Source organism: Polistes canadensis, unplaced genomic scaffold (assembly GCF_001313835.1).
Source record: "Polistes canadensis isolate GaletaPanama2010 unplaced genomic scaffold, ASM131383v1 scaffold_311, whole genome shotgun sequence".
Lineage (NCBI taxonomy): Eukaryota > Metazoa > Arthropoda > Insecta > Hymenoptera > Vespidae > Polistes > Polistes canadensis.
In genome coordinates, this window is record NW_014569858.1 from 64483 (window position 1) to 85430 (window position 20948).

Sequence of the window (20948 nt, forward strand, 5' to 3'; positions counted from 1 at the left end):
TATTACTATTATTATTATTATTATTACTATTATTTTAATTATTTGCATTCTTTATCATTTAGTTTCAATAGATGAATCAATAAAATCGATTATCACATACAAATGAATTTCATTTCATGTAAGATATTATAAAAAAGAATTTCAACTTGTAGTAGAAGAAGTTCAAACTTCAGACAACTTTTATTAGAGAGAGAGAGAGAGAGAGAGAGAGAGAGAGAGAGAGAGAATGTCTTTATATATTTTTATTATATTTTAATATCAACACACTTTAATATTAATTTGTTTGAAAAAAAGTTCTAATAAATGAACGAAAGTTAATAAAAAATATCTAATTGCTTGGAAATATATAAATTAATGTATCTATCAATACCTTTAATATATTTATATAACATATTATAAGAGAAATTTAAATGATACATTTGAATTAAAATTTTGACGTTTTTTTCCAATTTCCAATAGAAATCCAGATATATTCTTGGTAATTAAGATAGTTTTCTCGTGTCGCAAAAATGGAAGATATGTAAGCGGAGCGCATGATGATAAAAGAGGTAGCACAAGAAAAGTACGTCACATTACCGCCTAGAGCGTTCATTGGTTGGATCAAAGAATACAGAAGTACAAAGAAGCTAACTTGTTCCCTTTTTTTATCTAAAAAGATTCGTCTTGGCTACTACTAACGGGATCATCAGTGGGCGATAGTATGTACTTAATACGATGACGGTACAATACTATCAAAAAATACATGAATACTGTATTCTTTGATAGTTTGTACCGTTATCCTGTTAAATACCTACTATCGGCCACTTGTGAACTAAGACGAATCTGGTTAGATAAAAAAGGGGACAAGTGATCTTCTATGTACTTCTGTATACTTTGGATTTACCGACCACTAGAGAACCGATGGTCGGTAAGTATTTATTATTGACAATTGTTTTAGAAAATATTCATCCTGGCATCTCTAAACATAACTTAAATAAAATGTAATTTACTTAATTTCCAGGAACATATTATAGACATTTAAATGTTCGACGTACTCTTTAGACTGTAACATAAGGAATAATATAAGTAACTGTAAATTGTTACGAAAAGAAAGCAAAGGAATAGCTTATAGAAAATATCTTTATTTGATTCGATACACTTAAAAAGCTTTACATTAACAAATGTGTCATATTAATATGGGCGAATATTAATTTAATTATTTTATTACATTCGTGAATATCGCAATTAAATTGATATTCATTATGTCAGGATTGCGAGAAAATCTTCGCTGTTCTTCCTTTTATTTGGCATAATTTTAAATTCGCATTTGGCCACCGTGCAATTGCTAAAAGTCAATCGATTATTTTCGTGTAACTTTGCATTAGCCATAAGAGAGAAGACTTCACATATATATGTATTTTGTAATATATGTACAAAGAAGGGTTAATCGAATGAGTCTACTCCAATTCTCCTAATTCGAAAACTCGTTTACTATGTCGGTGCCTCTGTTGTTGTTCGTTTGGTTTTACGAAATCGGCCTCCTCTTCGAAAATGATATGGTACACGTGGTACATTGTAATTATTATTTCTACCAGCAGACGTTCTTTGCCGTGGGTAATTCGGGGAATATCGTGACTGTGGATAATTTGTTGGTCGACGATAAATATTACCTACTTCTGGTTGGACAGGTCGATCTTCGGTAATACGACGTTTAAGGCATACAGTACAACGACTGATTTTCGACGTATGATCTGCTTTCATTGTTTGCTGCAAAGGTTTTCGGAACATTGCATAGTCTTCGATAGTCGCCAACCAGTAAGAAGTCGCTGTGGTGAAGAAATTACAAGTACCCATGCCACGACACTCGATAAATGGTCTAAAACGGAATTCTTCTAGACACGATCCTGGGGAGATCAATGACTGACCACCGCCGTCTGCACCAGCGTCTCTGTGCTGTAACATTTATTTTATTAATTAATAATGAGCAAGATTTTAACCATTATTTTGATAGGTCAATTTGCTTTGTCATGTAATTACCATGTAAAAACTGTAACCGATCCATATTTCTTCCCAACCACCAGGACACTCTGGTATATTCATAGATTGACTGTGTAAAGCAATGACCCTCGTGGGAGCCTCACAAACTGAACATCTTGATATGTATCTACCGATTTGTGGGGCTGGTATAGGTGTCATCATCATTGGCATAGGTTCGGGGGTACTGAGCCAATAACTATAATCGTTACGATTGGCATAAGAGCAAACATCGTTCATGTTACAGAATGTAAAAGGCATCGTTGAAAACTTTCTAAGACAACTTCCTGCACTTCCTGTAATTAAAAAGCATCGTAAATGTATTATTTTTTTATTATAAGTTTTCATGGGAGCATACTACAAGGTAGATTTGCCTGTACTTACCAAGATCTTGTGCGTACGCTCGTCCATTGCCCATAATATGGAGTAAAGAGAATCCATCCCATAATTTAACTGTATTTTTTGGACAAAGTGGAATCATGACGGATTGCGAGTGTCTAGCGAAATGGAATCCTCTGTTTTTGGGACCGGGTGATGGTGGTGCTGGTATGCCAGGGAAGCCAGCATTTCCTAGATAAATATTTCATGGTAAATTATCTGTGACTGTTTATTCCAATTGAAAAAAATACTATTTTTCGACTTAGTCAATAGTCCAACATAGTAATGAATGTAATATTAAAACTTACCGGGGAGACCTTGTCTACCAACCGTGCCAGGTGAGCCAGGATAACCAGCAGGACCTTTGTTACCTTCAGGTCCTTGTGGTCCAGGTAAGCCGATCATACCAAGTTCTCCTTCTCGACCAGGAAATCCGTCTGGACCAGGATCCCCTATTGGACCTCGAGGTCCAGGAAATCCTATCAAAATAAAAACAATTATTTAAACATCTTGTTTTGTAAGTTATTTTCATGCAGTTATTCAGTCAATTCAATTGGTTTCCTCATTACCTGGCAATCCTACAGGTCCCATATCTCCAGGAAGTCCACGTCGATTAAAATTCGAAAATGGATTTATACCCCGATCTCCTTTCGGACCCTTAATAGAAAGACAATAATATTCGATATAAGTTACTTGCTTATTTAAAGCTTAAGTACTTATTAAGAAGGAAGAAAAGTATTTATTAGAAATAACCTGTGGTCCTGGAGGGCCAGGCAATCCTGCTAATCCTGGTTCCCCGCTATCTCCTGTTTCTCCTTTAGGCCCAGGTAAACCTTGGAAACCAGGTAAACCTGAGTTACCTCTTGCTCCTTTTGGACCGAGTCGACCGTCCAGTCCTGGCCAACCTGGTTCACCTTTTGCACCTTTTGCACTACTAGCGGATTCACCTGGTTCACCGACATAACCTTTGGGACCAGGTATGCCTGGTATGCCAGGCAATCCTTCGTCACCGGGCATACCAGGGAAACCTACATATCCTGTCGGACCTGCATCATACGATTCATTAATTAATATTAATAATTAACTTCTTTCTTTCTCGTTTCTTCTCATTCACATCGAATTGAAGTTTATTTGCTTAGTACTAGGACGTTTACCTTGATCTCCTATTATTCCTTTAGGTCCCCGAACCGAATATCCAACATCTCCACGAATTCCCTTAGGGCCATTAAATCCGTATTCTCCAGGAGCACCTTTTTGCCCTGGTCGACCAGGAATTCCAGGCATTCCATCGAGACCAGCTCGTCCTTGTTCACCCTGCTCGGCAAATGTCTCGGTTCGACCTACCGAGACAAGAAAATAATTAACATTTGTACTTTCCGATCTAAATGAAAATCAATGATTGCTTTTTTTTTAATACGTTACCGGGAAGACCACGAGGACCTTCATCTCCTATTATTCCTTTTAGCCCTGGGAAACCTGAGAAACCATGTTGTCCTGGATATCCTATATCACCTTGTTGACCCTATATAATTCGTTCTCTTATTAATAGTTCTTTTAGAAGAAATAATGTATGGTACAAGTGAACTAACTTTTTGACCCGGTATTCCAAGATATCCTTGATCACCTGATTCTCCTTTCTGTCCTTGAAAGCCATTTAATCCCGGGTTTCCTCGATCACCTGTTTCTGCAACTGCATATGATGCCATTCCAGGTTCTCCTACTGGACCTTTGGCACCTGGTGCACCCATAATACCTGGGTAACCTGGTAACCCATCGTCTCCCGGCATACCTACGATATTTAAATAATTTTCAATTTGCAGCGGGACATATGTATCTCGATAATAATATTATAATAATATACATATTAAATGAAAGATCTTTTACCTGGACGACCCATTAAACCGGGGTCACCATCGGGACCTGGTTTTCCATCTGGTCCGTCGAAACCAGGTAATCCCGCTGGACCACGTTGACCTTTAGCTCCGTATCTACCTGGAATTCCAGCATAGCCTGGTTGACCCTGGAAACCTTGATCTCCTCTTTCTCCTTTAAATCCGTCCGGTCCCATATCACCAATCTCTCCCTAAATAAAATACATTTGCCATTTATTTTCGGTTAGGAATCTAAATATCTATTAACATTATTTCTTTGATTATTACTTTAGGGCCAGGTGGTCCCTCATATCCATCGAATCCTGGTTCTCCTTTTTCTCCGGTTAAACCATTTAATCCGTCCGTAGCTAAGCCAGGTTCTCCAGGTAAACCAGGTCGACCATCAAATCCAGCGCGTCCGACGGGTCCAATTTCTCCAGTGAAACCAGGGTCTCCCATATCACCCTGTGGTCCACTGAAGGAATTGTCGCCCGGTAGACCAGGTATACCGTCCGGTCCAAAATCACCCTGAATACCCTTAAGACCCATTTGGCCAAGGTAACCTGGATTACCAGTGATACCTATATCTCCTTTTTCTCCTTTCGGACCAGGTGCACCGTCGAATCCTTCGTTACCAGGCCAACCAGTTGGTCCGGATTCACCAATCTCACCGACGTCACCTTCCAAACCTGGACGTCCAGGTAAACCTACACTTCCATCTAAACCTTGGAAACCTTGAGGACCCATGTCACCATCATCGCCACGTCTTCCCATGAAACCAATTTCTCCTTTTAATCCTTTCATGCCGTCGAATCCTGACGGGCCATCTGGTCCTGGATAATATATAAATGTGTATCATAGTTATTTTCCTTTTTAATTTTTTTTACAAAACTTCATATTATTACGATCTCATTACTGTCTATTTGTAAACGATTTCTCCCTTGTAACTTACCACGAGCTCCTACATCACCTATTCTTCCAGACATTCCTGGTTGCCCTGGTATTCCTGGAAAACCTCTTTCACCCTGTATACTGTATCCTCGTTGGCCTTTAGCTCCCTACACACACACACACACACATACACACACGCAGTAAGAAAAATAATAATATACTTAATAAGATAACGTTTAGAATCCTCTCTTAAATAAACATACTAACCTGAAGACCTGGCAAGCCCTCGAAACCAGGAGCTCCTTTGGCTCCTTTCATACCTTTAAGTCCATCTACTCCTGGTCTGCCAGGGAAACCTTGTGGTCCAGCATCTCCAATTTCACCTTTACTTCCGTACCAACCGGGTTCACCTATTTCACCGTAAAGAAGATTTGTGCCAGGATCACCACGATCTCCTTTACTACCAACACGACCCTACGATAAATATTTTTTATTATTACGTGTTGTAATTGGATTAGTGACTTATATCATAACACGTTATTACTATTTCTTATGTTAGAGATACTTTTCACTGACAATGTATTTATACTTACTGGAAAACCTTCTGGTCCTTGAAGTCCAGGAGAACCAGCAGTGCCACGAGGTCCTTGCAATCCTGGCATTCCTGGATATCCTTTCAAACCTATTGGTCCTTGAAGCGATAAACCAGGAGATCCCATAGGTCCTGACAAACCAGGGAAACCTTCGTCACCGGTTTGTCCTTGATAACCTTTATAACCAGGTTCGCCTGCAAACATTGTTTAATTAATATCTTATTGTCAAAAGATATGGTTACTCTTCTACAAGTTAGGATAAGACTATTTCAATTATTACTAACCAGGTGCACCTCTTTCGCCTTTATATCCTTTATCTCCCTGTGCCTTGACCGAAAATTGTGTAGAATCACCTGGTTCTCCCTTCTTTCCTAATTCTCCAGCAGTACCTTTTGTACCTGGCGCACCGTCATATCCTGGATCGCCACGTAAAAATTCGATTGGTACCGATGCTGGTTCACCTTTTTCACCTGGTATACCATCCCATCCATCTGTTCCATTACGACCAATCAAGCCGGGAGCGCCGTGATCGCCCTAAAAATCATATTTAACAATATTATACAAGTTTTATATATGTATGTGTATATTATATATGTATGTGCATAAACATGTTATACTTTTTCTCCTTTCGGTCCAGGTGCTCCGGTATCTCCGATTAGGCCAATTTTACCCCACGGTCCCATAGGACCTTCTAATCCAGGGAATCCTTTATCACCGATATCCCCAGGTGGGCTCACGTACTTTTCTTCCGGTGGTAAGTAGACCTTTCCTGCCTGTCCTTTAGGACCTTGGGGTCCTGCAATACCTGGCCTTCCACTGTCTCCTTCCAATCCCGCTAGTCCTACTGGACCAGTTTTACCTTGTATTCCCTTGAATCCCCGCGGTCCAGGCAATCCAGGAAATCCAGGAGTTCCCGAGTATCCGCTCACACCAGAATCACCACGTTCACCCTTTTCACCAGGTAATCCTACATAAATGTATAACGAGCTTTAATGATAGAATTTTAAATCTCCCATAAGTATCTAATATTAAATGATCTGTATGTCTGTTCTTAAGTGCTCGTTTTTTCTTCGATTACCTGGCGTACAAATGCCACAATCATCCCCGCGGTAGCCCTTAACTCCTTTTAGACCAGGTCTGCCTGGCCATCCATCTGGACCAGGCAATCCTGGAGATCCTGGTAAACCATGCTCTCCAGGTGGTCCTCTTACTTGAACTCCTTTTCCAGGAAAACCTTTGTCTCCTAAAATTATGTTCACGAACGTTATCAATATATTTATTCTGTAAAAATCTTGTAATTATCTTCAATTCTCTAAAGGAAGTTTTCATTACCAGGTGGTCCAGGATCTCCACGATCTCCAGGTGGACCAGTTAGTCCTGGTAATCCGTATTTGCCATCGGGACCTGGTGGACCTATTACTGTGACACCTGGAAATCCTTTTGCACCGATAAGTCCAGGCGCACCAGGAAGACCGGGTGGTCCTTGTTGTCCGATTGGTCCAGGAATGCCTGTCAAATATCAAAATAATGATTTATTATTTATCTATATTAAATATATATAATATCATTTTTCGTATGATTTCGAAATATTGAATAGCTTGTCGTACCATCGTCTCCTTGTTCTCCTTTGATAGAAGAACCTTTCCGTCCTGGTTCACCTGGTCGTCCAGCAGGTCCTGGTGGTCCTGGAGGACCAATGTATCCAACTTTTCCAGGAAGTCCAGGAGTTCCTGATTCACCTGGCTCACCAGGTGGTCCTATCGAAAAAGAAAAGAGACGACGTTTTATTCGAAGTCAATTGACATTTTCGATGAATTTGTAGATACAAATTTTACCGAGATCTCCTTGAATTCCAATACTTCCAGCAATTATTTCGTCGAGTTCTGGTATATACGTTCCTGGTTCGCCGGCAGCTCCTTGCCTTCCCGGAGGACCTTGATTACCGATTTCTCCGGATTCACCCTGAAACGAAATAGTAAATAAAGTTAATGGCAAAAGATTAACGTAAATTGATTTTAGAGAATTCCGTAGGACGCATACATCGGAACCGTCCGATCCAGGATTTCCTGCGTAACCCGGTGCACCCTTTTCTCCCTTACTTCCGGCAGGTCCAGCTGGTCCTTCGTAACCTTGTTTTCCTCTTGGACCGTCGTCCCCTTGTTCACCCTTGAAACCTTTCGTTCCAGCGAAACCTGGTCGACCCTACGGAGATATGAAATCCTTTTTGCTAATATCTTTTAGTTAATAATAATCATTTCAATAAATTATATTAATTTCCTATTATACCAGTGGTCCCTTTGCTCCTACTTCTCCTTTTCGTCCACGGTATCCAAAATCTCCTCTTTGTCCTTTCACACCTTTAGATCCTTTAACCGGACTAGTACCTTTACCTCTTATATATTGTTCATTACTCGAACCAGCTTCACCTCTGTCACCTTGTTCACCAGGTACTCCTCTTACACCATAAACGGTTTCTCCTCGATCACCTTCCATACCTGGTAGACCTGGACCACCTGGATAACCCTACAATTATATATTATTCAAATAAAACTGTCTAATATATGCGTCAATAAACAAAAATCAAAATGTTTTAGATAGTTTTCATGTAATAATATATCATATTATTAGATATTATCTCCATGATTTTTTCAATGAATTATTTATCTATACGAGCTGTAGCAAGATAGCAAGTTTTTTAAAATTGGGATGTTCTATCGAGAACCTTGAATAGTTGTCTATATTATTCGTCATTTTTTTTTTTTGAACATTTTCAATCTTCTCTCGAGAAAGTTGGTTCGTGCTATCAGTGATAGTCGTGTCAGCAGATAGAGTATCATCGCCTCGGATTTCGGTACACGCGCAGTCGTTTTAGTACGAGCGATTAAAATTTGCTTCTTACTTGTTGTCTGGGAACTAATCTCTTTTTTTTTCTTTTTCTTTTTTAATCGTAATACCAAAAAGAAATGATCACGTCTCACGACGATGATCATTGTTTTATCCTCTCTTACAGTTCGACAAAATTTTATTCGATTCTATATTAAAGGCTATCTCGTATCCGATTGCTTTCTCTCTCAATTTATTTTATTATTATTCCAAGAAAAACGTGTTTAAATAATTATTGACCATTATCGTAAATGTGATTAGAAATTACTTACAAAGTCGCCAGTTTCTCCTGGATAACCCATATCTCCTGGAACTCCGTACGATCCTGGATAACCCTGTATAGCAAATAATAATTCATATTTTTCTGGGTACAAATATATTTATTTATATTTTTTTCAAAAGATAGCTTAAACTTAATGATGGAATCTAATTAAATCACAAATTATTTACCTGAGGTCCATCGATACCAGAATCACCCTGAACTCCCTTCACGCCTACCGAATTGATTCCACCTTCACCAGGTTCACCAGGTGGACCATAATCTCCTATATCTCCTTCCGGTCCTCGTTCACCATAAACTCCAGACATACCTGGTGGACCGGCTCGACCGTCTGTACCGTTGCATCCGTCAATACCATCCGGTCCCATAACTCCAGGGACTCCTGTGTTACCCTGTGAGTATTTTCAAACTCAACATTTATTTTTCCAAAATGTACAAATTTTATTATTCCCTTTTTTTCTTTTTTTCTTTTTTTGAAAACATTATCTATTCAATATTACACGATTTTAATATTAGAACTAATTATTGTACATACCGAAAGTCCAGGAGATCCGGTGAATCCTCGTATTCCAGGCTCGCCCTGACAAAAAAAAAAGAAGGAAAGAGTAAAGAAAAAAGATTTATAATAATAAAATCATATAAGATTACGTTACTAATGTAATACACGTACGTTTTGGGAGTACGAAAAGATGAACGCATCGTTGTAAAGACTCTCTCGTATGCCCTTTACGGGCATACTCCATACGATATTGACACACTTCCATTTAAAGTTTCTTCATTCGACGGGACCACTTTCGTATGCACGAAAAGGAAAGGGGCCCAATCGCGGTGTCTGGTATTAAAACGTAACCGTAAATGGCTTCCTTGCAGCCATTACCAATATCAAGCGAAATTCGTTTCGATAAAAACCTTTTTTCTCTTTTTCATTTAATTTGCAATTGATAGAGAAAAACGTTTTTATTGAAGGAGTAAAAAAAAAAACAAAAGGAAGAAGAAGAAGAAGGAAATAGCGTCGAAGCAACCTTGGAACGGTGTAATCAAAAAAAAAAAAAAAAATATAGAAAAAGTGGGCGATATTACAATCGTCAGAGAGGATACAAGAATGAATTGCGAAAAAAAGGACGTGGTTTTGATGAGGATTCGAATAAGAGAGAAGGAAGAGAGTATGCATCAACGAATATCTGGATATGAGATCATTCGACTTCCGGTTTGAAAGCGGTTGGGATGCAACAGAGAAAGAGAGAGAGACGGAGACACTTGTACACTTGTCAATGGGAAGTGCGTTATCAACGAGCGACTTCCATCTTTTGTCTCATTCGTCCTCTCTTTTTCTCTTGTCCGTATATACGCAAGATTCCGAGATCGCAGCGACCTGATTTCGAAAGAAATTCCTATGATTTGTCAACGTTTTAACAAAGGACAAGGATAGCACGTTTCAATGGGACGAAATGACACTGTTCCCCTTTTTCGAATTTTTGATCCTCGATCATTGCCGATGATTTTCGATAAATCGGAATATTTGTTTCCTTTATTTTTGCATCTTATGATCGAAGCTTCGAAATTGTAATCCTAAATCGTTATATCGAAAATTTTTTTTTTTTTTTTTTCTTTTATTACAGACATTAATCTTTACAATTTGTTCAATTTTGGACATTCGGTAAATTAGTTTAACATAAATGTATGCGTAACACGAGGATACTTATCCCATCGAAAAAGCATTTAATATCGAAAAAGTAGATAGATAATAATTTTTGGAAACATATAAAATAAGACGATAAGAAGTTCAAGACGAACGATGAACTTTGGTGAAACTTATTACGAACGGAAGGGAAAGCTGAGATTGGTAATTATTATTCTTAGGGTATGTAAACGTTTGTTTTTTTTTGTTCTCAGATAAGAAATGAAGAAAATGTATTTATTCTTTCATTTCGGAGAGAGAGAGGAACGCGTCCTCGGTTTCGTGAATAGTAGGACGGAAACGAGAATGGTCTTCACCCCCGCATTTGCGATAGGAAGAGCAAGTAACGCGTAGGATTGGCTCGCGTATCCGTTCGATGAGCCTTATCGCTAAATATGTTGGTTCCTTTTTGTCACCAACGGCAATGTTACAACAAGCATATATCTTTAACGATGTACTACCGAACGGTAAATCTATTAATCCATTGAATATAATCGAAAAATAATTATCCTATCAAACCGAAAACGGAAAAATTGTTAACGCTCAAATGCTAAACGATTATTTCGTTTCGTATAATTAAAAAGATCTAAATATATTTAGGACAAAAATTATTGAGATTCCTTTTTTTGTCTTGCTTATTGACGAAAGCAAAGATAATACGATGAGAGAAATAGAGAAAGAATAATATATATAATAAAAAAAAAAAAGGATGGAATACGGAGACGTTATTTTCAGCGAATTGGTCAACAGGGATTTCTTTATCGGCGCTTAGATAGCCTAGTTTCTTGAAGCAAATCAAAACAGCAGTATACCACGTGCGTTATTTTTCTTTTCCGTTCGTGTTTGATGATTTAACGTATAATATGTACGTGCCGTCAACAAGCGAAATGAATTCTATTATAATATTTACTCTCGATAATATGTGTTACATGATAAATTTTTTCTACTTACTTCTCTTTTTTTGTTAAAAACAAAAAAAATCTAATCGACGTTTATAATACTAACATTATATAATTATCCTCGTTTAATGTAAGTACAAAATAGAAAGAAAGTATAATATTATACGATCGTTTAATGCATCCTTAAAACGCTTAGGGTTGCTTCTTTGGATCTCGATAACGAGATATTATATACGAAGGCGATTTAGTTTGTACGAGGGAGAGAAAGAGAGAGAAAAAGAGAGAGAGAGAGAGAGAGAGAGGAGGAAGAGGACTCTTGCACGAGAATGAGAAGTGAGAGAGTGACGTAGAGTGACGGTGAAAGAGAGAGAGAGAGAGAAAGAAAGAGAATGCAGTCAAGCACGTGGGTACACGCGTAATATCTGGGTAATCGTTACGTTAGATAGGGATCAATGCCAAACGCGTTGGAACTCGAGATACCGCAATTTATCATTAAACGCCCACGTTTACGTTTCGTTAACCCAAAGCGCAGAATTGTGCCGTGCCCGTTAATACTCCTACGGCAATTTTCGAAGTAGACGACAAATCGTTCTCGATTCTCTAAAGAGTTAGATCAACTTTGATGTTGTTGAGGAAGACGCCCTTAATTAATCGTCTTATCTCTTTTTCAACACAGATCCTCTTATCTTCGTGATAAATATCTAACGTGTTGTTTAGACTATTATAGAAAATGTAGTCGAGAAACTTAAACGAATATAATAGAATGGAATAATTTTTCTTTTAAAATGTGTTACGTATAACGTCAACTCAATTCTCGAATGTTGTATTTCGGATGATATTTTTTTTTCTCGAGAAGGACGTGGTCCGACGGTTTGCTTTTTGGGTAATATAAAACATCGCCGTGGGCGATTCTCTCTTTCTTTCTCTTTCTCTCTCTTTCGTTTGCTTTGTCGAGCCAGCGTGTGTGTGCGCGCGCGCGCGCTTCGATCTTCTTAAGAAGCATGACGTCATCGAAAGAAACTTCTCCAGCTTGCACGTAACCCCGGTGTCTTTCGGTCGACGCATAAAACGAGATATGCCTTCTTCTTCTTCTCTCGTAAACTCGTTCGTTTCTCCGCAAACCGATGAGCGTTCGTTAAGAATAAATCGAGAGAGAGACAACATATGAGTGTGCCAAATGTTTTCTTACGCGAATTATTTTTCCCTACGCTTTGTCGTCTTTGTTCTCGTATCTTAAAAAGTATGATACGCATCACTCGTTAAAGGAATTATTTTTTACGATCCCCTTTTCCTTTATATCTTTTTCCTCTCTCTCTTTATCTCGCTTTTATTCCCGATGATAATTGTCCTAATTCATCCAATCTCTGAGCACGAACCTTTACGTTATTCGATTTTATTCTACGAGTTTTATTTCTCGTCAATGACGAGATGCGTTTAACGTTGTTTTAAAACGTTCAATTTTTGTTTTTTTTTTTTTTTAAAGATCGGGGATAGAACGGAAACGATCGATCACGTTGCAATAGATTTTTTATATTGAATTAATTATAACAAAAAACGCGAAAATACTATTCTCAGTTAGTGTCGCATCGAACGACTAAGTGCGGGCGGACTCGTGGGAGTTGTTGGTTGTAAAAGCGTTTCAGTCTGTCCGCATTTGGAAAACTGTTCTCTTTCTAGACGCTGACGTTACGACTCTTTTTATTTCTGATATTAAACGTTCTCTCTACGTCCCGAGTATTTTCTTTTCGAACAACGAGAAGTAAAAAAGAAGTCCGTTTCTAATTTTTTTTTTCTAGTTTTTTCTTCTCATATTGTAAAGGCATAACTCGCGCGTGGGAGTGTGGCATTCCAAATAAGTTAGATTTATTGTAACCCAATGTTACATCCTATTGCTAGGAGAACACTTATTTGTATGCTGTCTAATAAATACTTACTCTATAGCCTTTTTCTCCGGTACCACCATATTCACCGCCTGCACCTTTTTCACCTTTAGGTCCTGGTGGCCCATCCGGTCCGACTTCACCGGGAAGTCCCTCTAACCCTAGTTGTCCAGGTATTCCAGGATAACCAGATTGCCCTTTCACACCGGTACAATTGCACTTGTAGGTATCCCGGCATATCTGAAACGTACAATGAATGTTTTTGTTAATCTCTTGGATAGATATTTTATTGATTGACTCAACGTTCATTCATAAAATTATTCATTTTATTCTAAGTTAAATTCTTCGGTACTAAATTAATATTGTTAAACAAGAAGCCTAATCAGGTTCATATGTTGAGTCAGCAAGCGCTACTATTTACTTTTTCATCATGCAAAATAATGTCCTCCGTTGGTTAAAATCATCTTGTATATTAAATCGTTCGCAATTATTTTCAAGTCTCTCAATCGTCAATGACTTAAAGAATCTTTTTAACGAGATCTTTTATTGAAACGTTCATCATCATTCTTGTAGTTGGCATCATGCTTCTAATGGTTCTTTGCAAATCGTTCGAAAACACGCATAGCAGATAAACTATTATTTTCTGTAAATTTGTTTGAACGTTTGATAAACTTGCATATAGCCATTTAATCGAGTTTAATGTAAAATTTGTTATTAGAAAAACGTCTCGTGTTTAAAATGAAAAGGAAATCATTGATGACGTTTACGGGGAAAAAATGTATAAGACGATATTATTTTTCAAAGATACTATTTATTCACGGAGTATGTTGCAAAGGAAAAAAAAGATATAAAAAAGGAAAGAATTTGTTGCATATGCGCGTGTTGGTATCAGATTAAACCCTGACGCGACTGGTCGACGAGAAAATAGATGATTCCGTGCGATGACGATAACGATGACGATGACGACGGTAGCAACAATGATGATGATGATGATGATGACGACGACGAGGACGAGCATAAACGAAGGACACGAGCAAAACGAGTATCATCGCGTTGTATGCATGCATAGGATATGCCTAAGCGTAATCGCGAGGTCGATGCGAAAATGCATTCGCTCTCCGACATCGCGTAGATCGTTCTTGGCCTCGGCTAGTCCCGTCAAACGTTCGTTCGTTCACGAGGTCGTTTTTACGATATTAGTACGACGATTAGTCGTCTTCCGTTTGGTCGATGAAGTCATTTTGGGGAAAATATACGTTAGAAATATTTCGGTTATTATGTTAAATCAATCGAATGAATTTTAGCAGAACGAATAAGAAAATGATATTGAAACATATGAAAGTAATTAAATCATATCAATTTGTTTTGATATTTATTTCAATATATTTATTAAATATAATATCGAATTATTTTTTATAATCGACGATTATATTTCTATTAAGATTAATAATATTATATTTTGAGAATATAGAAAAAGTTGATTGCAAATGGGTTTAAAGTGGTCAACAGGAGTATCGTTGAACACGCTAACGTCTAATGCCTCATTCTCATCTTTAACTTTTGGTTTTTATTTTTCTTGACAAAAGCAAGGAGGAGTCGCGAGCATCGAAGGACATGTAACTCTATTTGCAGAGCGTCGGAGGAGAACGAAAATGGAGAACCGCTTCCACGCGTTTGCCTTGCGAATGAATATTCCGACTTGTGTCAACTAAGCGTTTTGTGTTCGTCGACTCTTAACGAATCTGTCGGATAAATTAGCTGGAAGAGACCTTCGACTTTTCAATCTCTACTAATTCTCTCTCTCTCTCTCTCTAGCGCAATTATTATAATATTTTTCTTTTTTATTATTTTAACGTGCGAATATGTTAATTAACAAAAGTGACAAGATCTTCATTAGGTCAAATAGAAACCCTGACAAAATCCTATAATATTGTTGCTCGCGTTGTCATTTAAATCATCATCAGTCTTGTTAGAGTTAGAGTTGTGCCTACGAATGTGGTTATCGAGAAGAACCGACGGCACTTGTTGCTCTCTTCGTTTTTCTTTTTTTTTTTTTTTTATCCCTTGCGCCTTACGATGATGACGTAACACAAGTGCAACGGTAATTCGCCGCGTGACATAATTTCCCGTTGCACTCGACTTATAGGCGTCGAGACTACGCCGATCTGTGCCGATCTGCCGGCAAATTAAGTCTCGATTCGCGATAACACCTTTTTTTTTCTTATGTTTCATTGCTTATCTATAATATACTCGTTAGAAAACAACGTACGTCCGTTAAACAATTACTTTTCCCTTTTTTTTACGTATTTTACGTTTCGAACGCGAATTTCTTTCCATCTTATTTTCTCACTCGAGAAACTATCTTACAAACGCCCGAGGTTCTTCATCTTGCGTTGATAGAAAAGTCCGCCACGTGCTTCAGTGAACGAGCTTCATTTCCGAGAACCGAGGAAGTTTACGAAATCACTCAAAATATTCGTTCCTCACTATAAAAGCATTTGGGGCTGTTGAACTCCTTCAAATAACCAGAATCATTTCTTACAGACATGATCCAGATCGGAGATCGGAGATAACAAAGTTTAGCACATTATCTTGATTTCAGATCAACGAACGCTTACGATGATTATGTTTGGTCTACCTGGTTTTATTTCCGATAAGAACGAACTAACTGATAAGAAACAATAAGGCTACAATAAGGCTGGAATTAGGAACAGATCGTTAAACGAGAAAGTAATGTAAAGAAGGGTAGCCAGCCTATCGATAGAACTCGATTTCTTATCGACTATTGACTTTTCTATTGAGTTTTCTGTTTTTTTTTTTTAATTTTCTTTTCTTTTTCTTTTTTTTTGCCTATAATTGTTTGATGTTCTAAATCTAATTTTATTGTCTTCGTTTCTTTGACTATCTACTTTATTACATAAAGAGAAAATACAGAAAGTGAAGTGAAAATATGATACGAGTCTTGTGGAATCTGCATAACGTGCGACACAAGCGATCGTTTTCAACAAAGAGGATGACGCTGACCACGCGAAATAACGAATGGATGCTATAGGACGTAGGTAGAAGAAGACGACTTCTTCTTTGCTATCGTGATTCTTCAATTCTCCCTCTGGCTAATATATTTCTCTTTTTTTCTCTCTCTCTCTTTCTCTCTCTAACTGTCCGTTCGTCTGTTTGTCCGTCCGTCTGCGTGCATACCTTCGACTTCGTCCTTCTCTTCTTTTTCTCTCTCTCTTCCCTTTTTTCTTTTGTGGTACTCGAAACCGCGTTTATTTCTTTTCCATTTAATTTCATAGAATTATGGATAATGTCATTTTATTAATTATTTTTTCTCGTCTTAGATGTTTTAACGCAAACGAGAGTAACGAGTGTGGGACAATTTTGTTAATTGATGGTAATTGTTTTATGCGCTGTTAACAAAATTAAGTGTTTTTTTTCTTAAAAATGAATTTAAAGGAGAAATGATATATTCGAATGACGAGTACCATGGTGGATTAGTATCGTTTAATGTATCATCGTACTAAACATCGATTAAATTAATAGTAGAAGGTTAATTATGGTCAAGATCGATGTACGCATTTCTCTCAACGAGCATTGCATTGAACCCTAACGTAACCTCGAATCTATCGATTTAATTAATAATCGGACTAGCAATTTCCTATTGCAATTCGAAGGAATGTCAAGTTTGATTTCTCGGATGCGAGAAAATCATCGCTAAATAATTTCTCTTCGGCGTTTCATTTTCTTATAATTAAAAATTGATCAAACGATAGAGAATTAGAACGAAGTAAAAACGGACGATGATCAATTTTGTAAGATTCGAACTAAAAGAAAAATTTTCAAACTTTTTTTATTTATTTAATTATTATAATTATATATTTGAAAAGAGAGAGAGATATATATATATTTAATAAAATAGGTCTTTTTCAATGGATTAAGTTGACTTATAAAGCTCGAGATTAGAAAGAAAGAAGCAGCCGTGTTCGAACTTTTCCTACGATTCGAGTCGACCTCGTATTTCCGAATGCAGCGAAATGCGAGGATACCAAGAGTCAGGCTTCTTTCTGGTTTAATTTATCGACGACATATGAGAAGGAGTAGGACGAAGAAGAAAAAGAGAACGAGAGACAGAAAGAGAAAAAGAAAAAAGAAGAAGAAGAAAAAGAAGGAAAAAATATCTCGCTATAGCTGCATCGCTAAAGACTATCGGCTCACGCGGAAATAGAAACGGATATGAAGACGAAACGATGCCTTTATTTTTAACTCGCAATAGATACTTTTTCTTTCTTTTAAATAAGATCCAGCGATCATCCTTGCTATGCAAGAGAGAAGAAAAAAGAGAGAGAAAAAAAAAAAAGAAAATTCTTAAGGTTTGATATAAATTAATGCATATACGAAGTTTATATGAAAATAAATAGAGAAAGAGTAAAGAAGAAGAAGAAGAAGAAGAAGAAGAAGATAATATAATTTAGATAAATAATTCTCAATATCATTGACTTAAAGAATGAATCTTATTTACTGGAGTCTGTTCGTTGAATCAAGTACGCATTCAAATAATAAACTAATAAGAATTAGTCAACGTACGAGCTACTCCGGTTTCAAAAGAATGTTTTACGCATCGTGGTTAACCCCTTGAACTTTGGAACTCGGGAGATAATATTATATCGAGGTTACTTGTTTCGTAAGAGATATATAGTCTTCTCTCGCCCTTAAATATTTGATAATGATTGAAATAGAATCTAGAAATATAACTCCCTTTCACCTAATTTTTTACATTCATATGCAAATTTTAATCACGATTTATAGATTTGTATATCAAGTTCGATCTTTATTTTATTTAAACGTTCATTGCCAATAAGACTGGTAACTTGATCCAAGAAAGTTCACGGCCGTTGTATCTCATTGAAATAATTAAAGACCTCTAAGTATTTCATCGAGCGATAAGAGTTACTTTAGATGAATCGTGACAACAGAGTAATGAAACTGAGATCATGTTTATGACACAATTAGAACGAATTCTATCAGTATCTTTTATAAATGTTAATACTCAAATTTCCTCTTAGGTCCGTTACGTGTACAGAATTAAAGAATGTTTTTGTATATAGAAATTACATCTTATTTCTTCATAGTTAAAGATATTGTTGGATAAAAAAAAAATGTTTGGAGGAAACTCTAAATGAAACGGTAGAAGGAAGAACGTTATCGGTAACTCGTTTCTCTCGAGCTTATCATGCGACAGATATAAAAATTTCGAATGACGATTCATCCCTTTTTAATAATTTTAAAATAACGGTCACACACACACACACACAGAAATTACGTGGATTTATTTTCCTTGAATGAAATCGTAACGATATATCTTTACTTCACTTGCAATCTTTCGAATTTCTGGGAATCGGCGGCGAACTTATAGAACAATCTTTGGCGATAAACTTTGTTCGTGGTTCATTTGGTTCGACATTTTTCTATAAAGAAACTATTTCCAAGCACGATACGACGAACTTGAGGGGGAGTTTACGCTAACTTACGCGCAAAATAAATGCATTTATAAGGGTTATCACCGACGTTCGCAACATTTCTCGATTCTCGAACGATTTTCTACTAATTCTTATCGTCGTAAATCCGTCAATTTTACATTCTAGTTTCTAATAAATTATTTTCAAAGCGTGATGTCACCAGCACGTTGCTTTTGTTCGTAATGTTCGAGTTATTAACAAAGCTTCGTAATATTCTTCTTATCGACGACTAGATGTCGTTTCTCTTTTCATTCCCGTAGCAAAAGGAAAATAATACGTGCGGCGAATATCTTGAAAATTATTTTAAGAATTTATGGGTTAGGTTTAACGATATTTCGATTCTCTTAGGATCTCAAGCCGAACGAGTTTTGCGTGCTTGTAAACTCGGGTACTGACATCGTAATATTAACACACTCTACTAAACTCCAGTTCGGTGAAAGTAATACTATTGTCGCGTATAGACTGCTACCGAAGCTCGAAATAGATGCTACCTTTCATCCTAAGTTTATTCATCGACGTTCAATACCATTTACGTACTCGATCACCAGAATGTAATCGAATAGCAATGGGTTTTAAAGTAAAAAATTGCATCGATTGGTCGAAACTAATTAGATAATTAAAAAAAAACGGGTCGTGAAAGAAATGAGAGCGCGTGGGAGATAAAATTCGTGTCTGGGGATCTGGGTTCGAAAGAAGATGGATAACATAATAGCGGAGGATGATTCCGGCTTGGGTCTTGCGAAACCGACACGACGATCGTCCTACACCTCCCCTAACTCGGTCGGCCTTCCTCTTTCGTCTCCTACAACAAAGACCGTTCCCTACCACCGGGCGTCGAAATCGCCTGCTGAACAGGCTGGCTGCCTGCCTGCTGAGTGACTTCAATGAGACAGAAAGATAAAACTATTTGAAAAGGGAAACTCTATTCGAGATTTTCGGACTAGGCTCAATCTATATATATATTCTGTGCAACATAGATATTTTTCTACGACTTTTAGGGTGTTAGTTTAAAGGGATTCTTTTTATTATGATTCACTTTCGTACGATCTGATGCATGGAGAACATTATCTTTTACGATTGAATTCATTGACCGATCCTTTCGATCTAACATTTGAAGATGTATCAAAGACGGTCTAGAGGATGAAAGGTTACGTCATCGTAGTACCTTCCATTGAGTATAATGGAAAAGCATGAACTGGATACGTTCGTATGAAGTCGTCTCCCCACACGTTAGTTAAAAATTAAAGACAAGTAACGAGAATAGCGTCGTCGTTCACCCACGTTCATAAGCGAGCCCGCGTGTTTCGAGCGTGCCGTCACGCAGTTGACTTTTTTTTTCGCTCGGTCGGTCAATTCTATCGATTGACAGGCAGGCAGGCGGCAAGTAATCAAGCAAGCAAGCAAGCAAGCAAACAAACGAATATTATCCTTACGAGATGCCTCTACTAAATATATGATTATATAGATAAGGACTCACCACAGCTTCGTTCGAAGGTATAAACCCAAGGACGATAATAAGAAGGACCCAGGCGATTCGTAGGATGTTAGGGCTAGGCCCATCCAAATTGGCGGCCAAGGGCCGCATCGTGGATGGCCTCCTCCTCCTTTTCCTTACCTCCCTCTCCAGAGGATTGGCTCGTCTACCTGACGAGGCGGTGATCCTTTATCGCGAAAATTCAGCGAGTCAAGCGTTCGTTTCGACGACGTCTGGGTCGCGTCTATTCGGTGTCTCTTCGTGGCGTGGCGCAGAGGAGTCCAGTCGAGTTGCGGACGAGTCTTGAAGGGCCCACGGTCAGAGGTAGAGAAAGAAGGAACGACCAAGTGAAGAGAAGAGTCTGAGGGAGAAAGAGAAAGATAGGAAGAGAGCAAGCACGGTGCGAGAGAGAGAGAGAGAGAGAGATATATAGGAGAGCGACCACTCGATCGCTGCAGCCGCCACACACAGAGAGCCGGCGTGTCGTCGAAGAGAGGGCGGGAGGGAAAGCGTGCCGCACCGGTATCCTTACGCGAGTGTTGTACGCCGGTCTTTAGAGTATCACGACGACCGCGCAACAGTCGTCGAACGA

At 37.9% G+C, this 20948-nt stretch overlaps 1 protein-coding gene across 1 annotated transcript; it reads right to left on the reverse strand.

The window, feature by feature from the left end:
- Positions 1–1101: 1101 nt before the first annotated feature.
- Positions 1102–20943, reverse strand: LOC106791478 (collagen alpha-1(IV) chain). The gene is made up of 27 exons (XM_014757124.1): positions 20360–20943; positions 13421–13606; positions 9445–9489; positions 9080–9301; positions 8902–8964; positions 8033–8269; positions 7787–7948; positions 7582–7708; positions 7354–7503; positions 7079–7255; positions 6825–6989; positions 6364–6713; positions 6031–6280; positions 5747–5940; positions 5421–5627; positions 5215–5320; positions 4551–5095; positions 4276–4474; positions 3981–4180; positions 3814–3913; positions 3546–3731; positions 3145–3437; positions 2961–3048; positions 2700–2870; positions 2398–2583; positions 2017–2309; positions 1102–1932 (listed from the first exon to the last, which is right to left on the reverse strand). The coding sequence occupies exons 1-27, from the start codon at positions 20465–20467 to the stop codon at positions 1471–1473; spliced, it is 5472 nt and encodes a 1823-aa protein (XP_014612610.1). The 5' UTR covers positions 20468–20943; the 3' UTR covers positions 1102–1470.
- Between the last annotated feature and the right edge of the window lie 5 nt (positions 20944–20948).